The 14,725-nt window shown below is 43.9% G+C and overlaps 1 protein-coding gene across 1 annotated transcript in view; it reads right to left on the bottom strand.

Annotated features, from left to right (window-relative positions):
- Positions 1–6,886: 6,886 nt before the first annotated feature.
- LOC126335515 (protein yellow-like) overlaps positions 6,887–14,725 on the bottom strand; it is a 127,138-nt gene continuing 119,299 nt past the window's right edge. The window contains exon 6 of the mRNA XM_049998873.1: positions 6,887–8,940. Within this exon, the coding sequence (XP_049854830.1) occupies positions 8,617–8,940 (324 nt within the window). The 3' untranslated portion in view covers positions 6,887–8,616. The remainder of the gene's footprint in view (positions 8,941–14,725) is intronic.

Below are 14,725 nucleotides of genomic sequence, written 5' to 3'. Positions count from 1 at the left end.
CTGTACTAGTGCCGACATTGTGCATGTTCTGTTGCCTGTGTCTATGTGCCTGTGGTTCTGTCAGTGTGATCATGTGATGTATCTGACCCCAGGAGTGTGTCAATAAAGTTTCCCCTTCCTGGGACAATGAATTCACGGTGTTCTTATTTCAATTTCCAGGAGTGTATATGTCCTCAACTCTCTTCACAGCGAGTCTGTACCTCTCCAAACACCTTTAGAGGCTGTCGCTGTTCGGGTGTGGATGCCACAGGCTGTTACCGTCTACAGTCTTTACCTTCCACCGGATGGTGATGTTGCGCAGCATGCCCTGGCTGCGGTGATAGCCCAGTTGCCGCCACCTTTCTTCTTACTGGGCGACTTCAACGCCCGTAACCCTCTGGGGGTGGGTCGGTGGTGACAGGTCGAGGCACCACCATTGAGCATTCCTTGGCACAGCTAGATCTTTCGCTTTTAAATTATGGTTCTCCGCCATCGACCTTTCTATTTGCAGCCCTAGCCTCTTACCGTCTGTCCAATGGAGGGTGCATGACGACCTATGTGGTAGTGACTACTTTCCGATCTTTCTGTTACTGCCACGGCGACACTCTTCTGGGCGCCCTAGCAGGTGGCTGACTGGGACTTGTTCTCCTCCACTGCCACTATTGAGCCTCTCTCTAATAATGACATTGATGTGGTGGTTCAATCGGTCACCACCGGCATTGTTACTGCCGCCGAATTTGCCATTCCCCATTCTTCTGCGTCCCCTCGGCGGAGGACTGTGCCTTGGTGGTCGCCTGAGATCGCTGAAGCGATTAAAGATCGCCGGCGGGCACTCCAGTGTCACAAGCGACATCCCTCCATTGACCACCTTATCGCCTTCAAATGACTACGTGCGCGAGCCGGCCTCCTTATCCGCCAAGGCAAGCAGGAGTGCTGGGAGCGGTATGTGTCCACCATTGGCCTCCATGTCACTCCATGGCAGGTCTGGGCCAAGATTCGATGCGTCTATGGCTATCGGACCCCTGTCAGCGTCCCTGCGCTCCCACTGAATGGAGCAGTTTGTACTGACTCCGACGTCATTGCAAACCGCTTGCTAGAGCATTTTGCTATGAGTTCCGCTTCTGCGAATTACCCCCTGGCCTTCCGCTCCATTAATGAGCGGATGGAACCTCGGAGCCTTTCGTTTCACACTCACCATCCAGAATCGTACAATGTTCCATTCAGTGAGTGGGAATTTCGCACTGCCCTAGTCGCTTACCCTGATACCACTTTTGAGCCAGATCGCATCCACTGTCAGATGCTGAAACGCCTTTCAGTGGACTGCCAGTGGCGGCTCCTTGACCTTTACAACCGTATTTGGGTCGAGGGTGAGTTTCTGTCGCAATGGCAGGAAAGTATTGTTATCCCCATTCTGAAACCAGGCAAGAACCCTTTGGAGATGGACAGCTACTGTCCCATTAGCCTCACCAATGTTCTTTGCAAGTTGCTTGAACGGATGGTGAGCCGGCGGTTGAACTGGGTACTGGAGTCTCGGGGTCTTCTGGCTCCGTCTCAGGGTTGGTTCTGTAAAGGCCGCTCCGCCACTGACAATCTGGTGAGCCTGGAGTCGCCAATCCGTACAACAAATCCATCAAGGTGATTTTATAATTGGGGATCCTAGTGCCTGTAAAACAAGTAAGACTGTGTATAATGACAAGATCACGTGCAGCTTCGTCCACAGGAAGCAGTAGGACCTTGATATCAGTGATTTGCTGCAACTCTTGCTTGTCCGCCACATCAAAACTGAGTGTGCTGAATTACTGAACTACATGACAACATAAGAGGATGAGAACAGAATACAGGATAGTATAAGACTTGAAGAGAATTCGGTGTGGGAAAACAAATATGGAAGTAACACCGAACCCAACTTGGCATCCGACAGTCGTCACTCCGCCCGTTAAACAGAATGTTACCGTCCCTGGGGAACAGATGTGAATCCACCCAGATCCATGGATCTGACATTAACCTCACTCGATTACTTACAGACCAATATTTTTACGTAAAATTTTACGTAAAAGTCTCCCCACAACAAAACAATTACCATTTTACTATGTAACCCAACAGCTTGTCAAGAACAAGTTTGAATTCTTTCTACGAGTCGTCTGTAACCTTGTTAGTATCATTAGGTTTGGAAAAAGCAACAGTTGCATTGTTTCTTGATATTATACTCTCGGAAATTTCTCAGTCTATAATTAGCTCCAAAGATTCCGCCAGACTACGCACATTTATAATGTCAGAGTTGACTATTTTCTCTTTGAAATTTTCTTCTACATTGTTTCCTCGTGAACTGACAGTTCGTGCATTAACAACTCGTGGCATTTGCGGTTGAATAATCGACCGTGTATTAACACCTGGAATTTTTTATTGAGTAATAGGGATCAGTTTATCCTGTCTTTTGATGTGTGTAGTCTTTGTTTCACTGCATAGAACGTAACATTACATACATTTTGAAATGATCATAATTTTTCATTAAATTCAGTATCTATATTGTCACAGTTGTCTTCAATATCAAAGTCTAATTTCTGGGTTAACTGCTGAAATTGATCATCCTGCTTTTGGTTAAAGTCCATAAACGTTTGATTTATTTGTACAGTTACAGAATTACTTAAGTCATTTTTTAAATCTGCTCGTAAATTTCCCACTTTATCATTTAACACCTCAAATTTAGAATTTAAAGTTTCATCCTGTGCTTCTAGTTTTCACTTACAGCTGTACTTATTTCATTTCTCAAGGAGTCAATTTGAGTAGTTGCAGCTACACATTGTCCCTCTATTTTTTTCCCTTAATGAAGTATTTTGAGAATTTAGTTCTTGTCTTAAAGAAGCTGAATCTGCATCTAATTTTTCACTTAAAGAGGAAATTTGAGCAGTTATTAAATTTGCTAATTTAGTCTAATCTGGGATCCCTCTATTAATTCATATGGCCATGCCATATTCATACAAGTGGTTCTATTTTTTCCAAAGGTCTCTTTAATTTTCCTGTGGGCAGTATCTATCTTACCCCTAGTGAGATAAGCCTTTACATCCTTACATTTGTCCTCTAGCCATCCCTGCTTAGCCATTTTGCACTTCCTGTTGATCTCATTTTTGAGACGTCTGTATTCCTTTTAGCCTGCTTCATTTACTGCATAAATTCAATATTTCTTCTGTTACCCAAGGATTTCTACTAATCCTCGTCTTTTTACCTACTTGATCCTCTGCTGCTTTCACTACTTCATCCCTCAGAGCTACCCATTCTTCTTCTAGTGTATATTTCTGTCAATTGTTCCCTTATGCTCTCCCTGAAACTCTGTACAACCTCTGGTTGTATCAGTTTGTCCAGGTCCCATCTCCTTAAATTCCCACCTTTTTGCAGTTTCTTCAGTTGTAATCTACAGCTCATAACCAATAGATTGTGGTGAGAGTCCACATTTGTCTCTGGAAATGTCTTACAATTTACAGTGCTACTAATTATTAATTGTCTACTTTGTTTATAATTACAAAAGAATTTGACTCCAGCTACTCAGTAGGCCCTTGTGTCTAAGTCAAGCAAATGAACTAAAATGATTCATTATAGTCTATAAAGCTAACTTCACTGACCAGAAAGAGGAAGTAAGTGCAAGGTGTAGTGGTAAAGGAAGTGCACTGCAAATGGAGATGCTGCAATTCACAGTCTCTTTACAAGTGAGTGCTAGCACATGACATCTACGTGGTCATGAACAGTGCTCACTTGCCTGGGTCATGAAGAAAGGCAGTATTATTCACCTTCAGCATCTACTGTGAACCTGTGCAAAATTTATTCATGCTCTCACACACACTGCAGCAGTGTGCAGACCTCTTGGATGGGCCATACACTTGCGTACCTTTACTACACACCCTGTCATTTGTCATTGGACAGAGGATGTTTTCCTGACACATGGATGGATGCTGTCCTAACACCACTACAGACACCAGCAAAGGATTATACTCAAGTAGATATCATATTATTGTCCTGCCAGTATTATATATAGTATTGTAGCACTGCCAGACAAACCTTGGGACAAATGGTGATTGTCATATTGTATGTAGACAGTTCCTTAGTTACTACCGGTGTGGGAGCCTATAATGTCTCCAGATTGTTTTTTGGTTCCTCCTGTCACATGACTACTTCAGACATGAAATCAGGGAAGTCCAATCTGGCAGGGATGGGTAGGGGACTGTGGTTTCTTGGAGGGGGAGATCCTGAACATTACTGCTCTTTTTATCAACAGTAACAGCACACACAGTTAGGTAACTTGTATGTACAGGCATACCTATTTGTGGATGCTAAGATACTATTTTGCTCCTCTCCTAACACTGCAACATCAAGTCATAATTATATTTTTTGAATAAAATCATTGCCACTATTTGGCAGTAAATTTTATTATTAATTTATTTCACTATCATGATTTTAGTTGTAGAGCCATTTTAAAGTGTGATGTTGAAGAAAGTCGGGTAAATGACTTATTATCATCAAAATATATCGTAAAATGTAAGTGAACGTATATACCAGTCATCTTATCATAAAGATGTGAGTGTGAATTAAAAATGGGGATTACAGCTAACATTACCCATGGCAGCCATAGTTTAATGTTCTGTACTGTACAATGTCCAAATACATGGATGTACAATTTCTGGGATCTGAAATGGAACCAACAGTATGCTCAGTTGTAGCTACCGCGGGAGATAGACTTTGGTTAATTGGTAGTCATAGATGTTCGTGCAATTGGGGAGGATGAGGATGCACAGTACATCATAGTGGCCCCTCCTGAGATCTAGAGTATCAACTTTCTAATTGTTATAAAATTCAGGCTTATGTATATAAATGATTATTTGGATTATTTGTTATTCTAGTAAACTGCATACTCAGCATTGCCAACTATGATGAGAAATATTGAGGCAGTAGAAATTTTTAAGTAACTGAATTTATTTGCTTGTCAAGTTGATCATGAGAAATTATACTGTTTCCTTTGTTTGGAAGCAGTTTCATCACTGTCCTGTGACCAAGCAGATGCTAACATTTTTGGAAAATTGATGAAATGGAATAACCAGTTTTTTCTCTAACACTTAATTGTATAGCTGTTAATTAGATGCAGAAAGTGTTCATTCCATCACTACAACAAAAGGACACCAATACCAGTTTTGTCTAAAATAAACATGGCTATGCATCCAACCCTAATCCAGGATGTCCCCTCTCCTACTGCACAACTTAAGCATGGCAAAGAGCAAAAAGTTTCAAGGTCAAAAAGATGTTTTCTCCTGGTCTTGCGGCCTTCTCAAATGCAATGGGATGGACTAAAGCACACCTTGCAATTTCAGAGTTATGAATTTTGCAGTGTAGTTGCAATGACTGTGCAAAAAGTCTCAAACTGGTGAGACTATGACAATGACACTTAACCCAAAAGTGTAGCTTTCAAAACAGAGATTGTTTATCTTGAATGATGCTATTCCACATAAAAAACGTGTGTTTAAGTAATTCCATTAACATTGTAAGACATGCAGTTTAGTTAACAAGTGGTGTAATAGGTGGCATCAGATTTGAACATATGCATTTTAAAGTTAGCTTTGTTTTATTCTACATTCAGGAGTCTTGATAATGTTTTTTTTGTTTACTTTGTTTTGAAAATGTCTCATTCCTTCTCTTTTGTAGAATTTTATGTTCAGTGTCAATATAACATTATTGGTATGTGAATAAAAGTATTTGCGGCAAATATTTTTAGACCTCCACTTACCAAGTCTTTGGATAAAATGGATTTAATTGTATGAAGAAATCACTTCAGAGTGTTAAGTCAGATAGGTAGATCCATAGTTACATTTAAAAATATGCTTTGCATAATGTACTAATGAAATGTGCTTATCTTTTTTGTCAAAGGAATCCACCTTAAAAAAGTTACTGGATAACTTCCAGTCCTTTGAGATAAAGTTACATGATTTGTGTATATCCTCAAAAATTTACATAAAGCGGTAGTGAATTCAGAAGAATGTCCCTGCCCTCCCATCCTTCCACCTTGGATGCATTTAACTGGAATAGCAACAGGTGCAATTTGAAACAATGATTGTGAACATGTCCCATAAATCAGATTGTATCTCAGATACCAACTACTCATTGCAAGGGAGTCAAATATAATTTTGAATGCAAGTGTGTGTGTGTGTGTGTGTGTGTGTGTGTGTGTAAGTAAGTAACTATGGATCTCAAAAATTCTAAATATTGCCAGACTGAATCTGAGAAGTTTGAGAATTTCCGAATGCAAGTGTGTGTGTGTGTGTGTGTGTGTGTGTGTGTGTGTGTGTGTGTGTGTGTGTGTGTGTGTGTGTGTGTGTGTGTGTGTAAGTAAGTAAGTAACTATGGATCTCAAAAATTCTAAACATTGCCAGACTGTGAATCTGAGAAGTTTGAGAATTTCCGAGTTTTCTTAAAATGCAGCCTTATAAAAGGCCAAAACACATCCAGAATCACAAAAATTGTGCACAGATATAAAGACCATAAAATTTCCAATAGTACATTATTGCAAATGCCAGTTTAGGTCCAAAGTTAAGGTGTAGCACAGGCATTAATTTAGACAACACAGGCACGCTCAGACCAATGAGGCAGAGAGGGAGAGGGGGGGGGGGAGGGGGAGGGAGAGGGAGGCCTGTCACCTATCAACCTTTTAAAATGTTTGCATACATCGAATTATACTAAGTACAATGAGTATGAACTCTTGATATTTATAAATGCTGGTGAGTCCATGCAAAATGGTGTCTGAAATGCCTTCTGTATTGTAGGATGAATGCTTGTAAGAAAAAGGGAGTGTATGGAGTGTCAGTGACATGCACCAATGACTTTTCTTTTCAGATATGCACAAATATGTGTTCTTTAAAATTTCTGACAATTATTTTGACAATTTCTTTATTATTTACACAATTTTAAATAGTACTAAAACTGTACAAGTTGACATTTTACAAAGAAGAAATGACATGAAGTATGAGGCACAATTCCATGCACATATTTGCTATCAACCGTTCACTTTGATTTTGATGCATTTTAATTCCTCAGTTCTACATAGATAATTTACAACACTGTATTTATGTGACCAGTGAATTGAGAGGGTTTCTGACTGCTGCTGATGTTCAGAAGTATATAAATTCAAATTGAAACAGGCACTCAGTTAATAATGTATACATGAAACAGTCATTGTATTTTTGAATTGTTACAGTTACAAGCTCAGTACACTAAACAACTACAGTGTTCATGCTAGTAAAGACAATGTCAAATTGTTGAAATGGTTCATGTACTATGATGCATCATTGTTTACTCTATTTTAAATTAATTCTGAAAGTCACTGCTTGCTTTTAGTGTACCTTGAGGATTATAATATAGAGTAAATTATTCATATGCTCCAATCCACTTATTTCTTAACTTCAGTTTCATGACAGAATTGTAGTATCATTTACCAGGCTCCAGAGTTACTTTAGATGTACATTAGATATGTAATGTACTAAGCACTTTTAGTACAAACACATCAAACTATCATTGTGTCTTAACAATCTGCATCTTCCTTGTTGAGAGTCTAAATGCGAAGTTATCACCCTACTGATAACAAAAGTGTATGAATATTATTAACTTTGATGAGAGGCAATTGCACTGATGAGTTACCTTATAATATACACAAAGTTGAGTGTATCTTGTAGTACTACAGATAATTAGGAAGCAATATTTGTCTACATAAGATAGAAAAAAACAAATGTCATGTAGAAAGAGAGCCTATGGGTGCTTAATAGATACTACTGGCCATAGAGTTTGCAGATATGTTAGAAATGCTATAGCATTAATATTGAACATCTTAATTTCTGTAACGGTGATACTCATCTGAAGGTACCGTTTCATTCTTCATGTACAAATGGAAATGATAAGTTGATTCTTAAACAGCATATGAGGCAATTAAAATACTTCAAGGAAAAGAAATGAGAAAAGGAAATGCCCACCGTCACTGGCTTTCATTTAATGGTTGTGAGAACTCGATAAAATAATAAGTGTGAGAACATGATGGATAGATTAATTTGTGTTCAGTCTTGAGGGAATTCACATTAATATTGGATTTTGGACTGCAAATAATGTTTCAGCCAAGGATGAAAATACAAGTATAATAAGGTTCAAGGAAGATGATAAATCCAGGAACAGTATCATCAGTTTGTTTAAGATATGCCCTCACTCTCACGGTCAAATATCCATGGTTTATTATATACAAATAAGAAGGAAAGTACTGGTTAACAAAATTAGTGTAATGAATCATTCTTTTGCCACCTGTAAGAATTGTTTAATCTTTGACTTCACAGACAAGTAAACACTCAAAAATTTGTGGGGTATTGAAAGGAGTAACTTTATCATTTTGCCTTTCCAGAGAGAGCACAGTTCTCCTTTCTATGGCAGTATTACATTTCAGTGATGTTAATTCCACCCAGTTTCTTGAAGAGATGAACAATGAGTGATTACCAGCAACTGATGAGAAGTGTGTTTTACACTAGTGACTTATGGCAAACTTTAAGCTCCAGACTCATATACAAGAGGCATCTTGAACAAAAGAGCAGCTTGACGTGGGTGTCCAAGCTTGGCAGCAGTTGATCATCGCACCTCATTGGCAGGGCAGAACTGGTTCCTGGGGGAGAGTGCCCCTTGTCCAGGAATGAGTGTGATGTCGGGGTCGCACACGGTTCCACGCACCAGCTCATCTGTAGACCCCGTCATGATGCGGAAATTAATGTCGTTGGGGTCCAACTCACGGTACAGGAAGAGTGGCAGACGGTTACTGAGGACCCACAGGTTCTGGCGCAGCTCATGATCCACCTTGAGGTCATTAGGGAAAATGAGCGTCACATTATCTTGTGCCACAATGCCCTGCAGCGACATACGGTAACCATGTGGCTGTGCAGAGTTCCAGCATCCCACCTATGACATCAGAAATTTTATGATTAAAAAAAGTTAATAACACAAAAATGTGGAATGATCATCTAGAATATTTTTTGTTTATGCAGGACCCTTGGTAAGTTGTATTAATTAATGAGGTAGAGAAGGTTCAAACAAGGAGTACACAAATCGTCACTGTTTTGTTATTGTAGCATGAGAGTGCCAAAGACACGACATGTAGGCTTCAGTGGGAGACTATAAAAGGTGTTGACATTATGAAAAGCCCTACTCTAAAAATTCTAGGATATGAGTTGAAAAACATATCTGATGTTCACAGCTGTAAAGTTGGGGAGAGTGTGCACACATGGATGGGTACCAACAATCTTTCTTTCTGCTTACCACCTACGAGTGGAATACAAAGGGGGGGGGGGGGGGATTTGATTATGGTGCTTGTGCAGGAGAAATGTAAATCAAGTGTGCATTGGGAGGGGGGGATGGGGAGGGGGAGACAGAGGCAGAACCCCCCCCCCCCCCCCCACCCCAGGGGGTCCACAACTCTTTTGTGGATACGTGCGTAGTGAGCACGGGACCCTGAGCTAATGTGGCCTTCCTTCCTTTCCGGGCTGCATACCTTCCCTTTCATCCTTCTCCATCCCCCATCTTCGCCCTCCACTCACCTCTGCCTCTTTCCTTCCCTTTCTCCCCCTCTGGGAGTATGTTTTGTGCCTACGTCCGGAGACGGACGCTCGAAACTGTAACGAGTTCTTTGCTTTCTCCACTAGCACGTCTTCGTCCTTCCTTTGTCCTTCTCTTTTCCTTACCTCTTCTCTTTGGCCTTTTCTCTGCTGCGGCGTTTGAGACCTCTCTTCTTTCCTTTCCCTTTCTCTTTTTTCCTCCCTGTGCGTGTCTGAAGGCTGACCCACACATTTCCATGCGTAATTCCTCGCCCCGGGTAGACAGGTAGGACACATACGTACGCCATGCCCAGGGAGGGGTGATTACCCAAGCTGAAACCTTCCGAAAGTGTCGATTGGTCCCTCCGTCCGTTTCTCGGGAGGTGTGACCTGAGGTGTGAACAATCACCTAAGGCGGGACTGCCCTCAGAGAGGGCCCCCACAAGCAAGGAGCGCGCCATCGGAGACACCGGTAATCATGGGGGATACTTTTGCAATGGTTTCCACATCGTCTGATATGTCAGCTAACAAGTGTAAGTTCAAAGAGTCTCAGCCACAGACAGTCCTTCCATCGTTGCCACAGTTCCTTGTTGTTTCTCGGTATGATGAAGGTCACGACTTCTCCACAGTCAACCCTTTCATTATTCAGAAAGGTGTCGACGCAATTGCAGGTCCTGTAAGGTCTTGTTCCAGATTACGAAAAGGCACCCTGTTGTTAGAAACAGTCAGTGCCCTCCAGGCACAGAAATTGCTGCGTTCTTCGCTGCTACACACCTTCCCTGTCCAGGTGGAACTGCACCGTACTTTAAATTTATCACGTGGGGTCGTTTATACACGCTCCCTCGACGGATTGTCTGACGAGGAAATTCAACACTACCTGTCTGACCAGGGCGTAACGGCTGTTCATAGAGTCATGAAAAGGGTTTACATGAACATCATTCCAACTCGTACTGTCTTCTTGACATTTGACATAGTTCAACTCCCATCGAAAATCAAAGCAGGCTATGAGATAATTTCCGTTCGCCCTTACATCCCAAATCCTACGCATTGCTATTGGTGTCAGCGGTTCAGTCACACCAGCCAGTCCTGTTCCAATCCGGCCAAATGTGTTACGTGTGGCAAGGATGCCCATGAGGGTGCTTGTCCACTTCCATCCCCTCATTGCATCAACTGTATGGGTGACCACGCTGCTTCGTCTCGAGATTGCCCCATTTTTAAAGATGAGAAGCTCATTCAGGAAATCAGAGTGAAAGAAAAGGTGTCGACCTTTGCTGCTCGAAAATTATTCGCCAGTCGACAGCCCACCATGCCTCAGACAGGAAAATACAGCCCTGTCCTTGCCTCTCCTCGGCCAACAAAGGAGGCGGCCATGCAGACTTGTGATCTCACCTTTAGTGCCACAGTTGTCAGATCTGCCAGCACAAAGATCGCCCGTTCAACCTCCCCACTTTCGCCTGCCCACTCTATGGCTCATCCTTGATTGGGTTCTGCTAAATCTCGAGCCCACAAGTCAGACACCAAGACTTCGAAAAAAGAGCATACTCGTGAAGATTTTTTACGTACCCCATCTTCACAACCATCGGTTCCTCCTTCATCTAAACATCATGTTTCCAAGAAGGCTAATAAGAAACCCAGTTCATCTCCTTCTCCGCCAAGGCGTGTCTCATCGACAGCACCACCTGGCGGTAACCGCCCTCGGCCATCTTCTGTGTCGCCGAGGCACACTGCTGGCGGCCGATCAACCGGCCGATCGCTGGTGGCAGGAGCTGCTCCCGAACAACCTATGGATCAGGATCTTCTGCCTTCGGCTGAATGCCATTCCATGCTGTCGATCGCAAGCTCTGAGCAGTCGTTGAGTTGATGGCAACCTTGGTCACATTCCTCCATTTTCTGTTCACCCTATGTCCATTATCCACTGGAATATCCACGGCATTCGAGCCAATCGGGATGAATTGTCGATCCTCTTACGATCCTACTCACCAGTCATCTTCTGTCTTCAGGAAACAACGCTGCGTCCTCACAACTGCTTTGTTCTCCCCCATTTTCAGTCGGTCCGATTTGATCTCCCCTCTGTTGAAGGCACTCCAGCACATGGAGGACTCATGATTCTTCTCCATGATACTCTCCATTATCACCCAATCCCCTTAAACACTTCCTCCCAAGCTGTCGCTGTCCATCTTTCCCTTTCTGGATATACCTTTTCTCTTTGTACTGTATACATTCCATCATCCACACCAATACCACGAGCTGATCTCCTTCACCTTCTTGGTCAGCTTCCACCCCCCTATTTGCTGGTTGGGGACTTCAATGCCCACCACCCGCTTTGGGGATCTCCACATCCTTGTCCGCATGGCTCACTGTTACTAGACGTCTTCCACCAAGCGGATCTTGTTTGCCTCAACACTGGGGACCCTACATTTTTGTCTGCCTCCACGACAACTTTCTCTCATTTGGACCTTTCGGTCGGTACTGTTCCGCTAGCTCGGCGCTTCGAATGGTTCGCCCTTGATGATACAAACTCGAGTGACCACTTTCCGTGTGTCCTTAGACTGCAGCCTCAACTGCCATATATGCGCCCGCGACGCTGGAAGTTTGCCCAAGCCGATTGGACACTTTTTTCGTCTCTAGCGACATTCGATGACCGTCACTTTCTAGCGTCGACGATGAGGTCACACATATTACTGACATTATTCTTACAGCTGCGGAACGTTCAATACCACGCACCTCCGAAGTGCCACCCTCCCTCCCCCCCCCCCCTCCCCCCCAGTCCCTTGGTGGAACGAGTCATGCCGTGACGCAATACGTGAGCGGCGACGTGCCCTTCGCGTTTTCCGCCACCATCCTACTTTGGCCAACTGTATCCGCTATAAGCAGTTCCGTGCGCGATGCCGTCGCGTCATCCGCAATAGCAAGAAGGCAAGCTGGAAATTCTTTACTAGCTCATTTAACCCCTTCACTCCCTCCTCGGAAGTTTGGAGTCGGATTCGACAGTTATCAGGCACGCCTAGTTTCTCCCCGGCCTCTGGGCTCACTGTCGCGCATGATACATTAGTGGACTCCGTCGCAATTTCTATCTCATTGGGTCAACACTTTGCTGAGATTTCGAGCTCTTCAAATTACCCGCCAGAGTTTCTCCCGAAGAAACGTGCGGGGGAAGTGCAACCTCTTGCTTTCTCCTCTCAAAATCGCGAAAGCTATAATACTGTTTTCCCCATGCGGGAACTCCAACATGCACTCTCTTCTTCTCGCTCTTCCGCCCCAGGACCGGATGGTATCCACATCCAAATGTTGCTGCATTTATCATACCATAGTCTGCGTTACCTCCTTTGCCTTTATAATCGAATTTGGATAGACAGTACTTTTCCCAGACGATGGCGGGAAGCTATCGTCGTTCCTGTTCCGAAACCTGGAAAGGACAAACATCTCCCCTCTAGCTATCGCCCAATTTCTCTCACGAGTAGTGTATGTAAGGTTTTGGAGCGTATGGTGAATTGCCGTTTAGCTTGGTGGCTGGAGTCCCGCAGTCTTTTTAACACCTGTCCAATGCGGTTTTCGAAAGCATCGTTCTGCAGTTGACCTTCTTGTTGGTCTCTCCACTTATATCATGAACAATTTTCTCCGGAAACGCCAAACAGTAGCAATATTTTTTGATCTGGAGAGAGCATACAATACCTGTTGGAGGACAGGTATCCTCTACACACTATTCTCTTGGGGCTTTCGAGGTCGGCTGCCCCTTTTTCTTCTCGACTTTATGGCAGAGCTCACATTTAGAGTGCAGGTGAACACCACTCTCTCCCGTACTTTCTCCCAAGAAAACGGGGTACCCCAGGGTTCCGTGCTGAGTGTTGCACTGTTTGCCGTTGCCATAAATCCGATTATGGATTGTCTCCTTCCTGATGTCTCGGGCTCCCTCTTTGTGGACCCAGCCTTCTTGAACGACGTCTTCAAGGATGTCTCGATCGCCTCCACTCTTGGAGCCTCGAAACCGCCATCCGTTTTTCTCCCAGTATGACCGTTTGTGTTACTTTCTGGCGACGTAAGGAGTTTCTTCCACCCTCCCTACATCTGGGACCTGTCAACCTTCCGTTTTCGGACGTCGCTAAATTCTTGGGTCGTATGTTTGACAGAAAACTGTGCTGGTCCTCCCACGTTTCCTATCTTTTGGCTCCCTGTCTGCGATCCCTTAACACCCTTCGTGTCCTGAATGGACACCGAGTGGTCCTTCTCCGCCTCTATCGCGCCTTAGTGCGCTCGAAATTGGACTATGGAAGTACAGTTTACTCCTCTGCTCGGCCGTCTATTCTTCGGCGTCTCGACTCTATCCACCACCGTGGATTACGTTTAGTGTCTGCAGCTTTTTACACCAGCCCTGTGGAAAGCCTTTATGCTGAGACTGCTGAACCTCTGCTGTCCAATCGGCGAGCTGTCCTTCTGAGTCGTTATGCTAGCCATCTGTCTTCCATGCCTGCTAATCCGGCCCATGACGTTTTTTTCTACGCCTCCTTGGATGTAGGGTATGCAGCCGCCCTTCCTCCCTACTACCACCGGGAGTCCGCTTCTGTCAAATGCTCCATTCTCTTTCCTTCCGCTTTCCTAAAACCTTCTTGACAACTTGGGGTACAGCACCGCCTTGGCTCCGTCCCCGATCTGCCTGCTCCGTGACCTTTGTCAATTTCCCAAGTATGGTACCCCTTCACTTGTTTATCGTCGGGCATTTGCTGCTCTATGTGCACAAATGAAGGAAGCCACATTTATATACACTGATGGCTCGAAAACATTGTTAGGTGTAGGGAGTGCCTATATTGTTGGCGACACCCCAAATCTATTTCGGCTTCCTGACCAGTGTTCGGTTTAAACTGCGGAGCTTTACGCTGTTCTCCAGGCTGTCCAATACATCCGCCGCCATCAGCGGATACAGTATGTTATCTGTTCAGATATTCTCAGCTCTCTCCTCAGTCTCCAAGCTCTCTACCCTGTCCACCCTCTGGTCCACCGGATTCAGGACTGCCTGCGCTTGCTCCATTTTGGGGGGGGGGGGGGGGCGTCTCGGTGGCGTTCCTCTGGCTCCCAGGACATGTTGGTATCTGTGGAAATGAGCCAGCCGATATAGCGGCCAAGGCTGCCGTCTCTCTTCTTCGGCCAGCTATTCGATC

Source organism: Schistocerca gregaria, chromosome 2 (assembly GCF_023897955.1).
Source record: "Schistocerca gregaria isolate iqSchGreg1 chromosome 2, iqSchGreg1.2, whole genome shotgun sequence".
NCBI classification, from domain to species: domain Eukaryota; kingdom Metazoa; phylum Arthropoda; class Insecta; order Orthoptera; family Acrididae; genus Schistocerca; species Schistocerca gregaria.
This window is presented reverse-complemented; position numbering and strand designations above follow the sequence as displayed.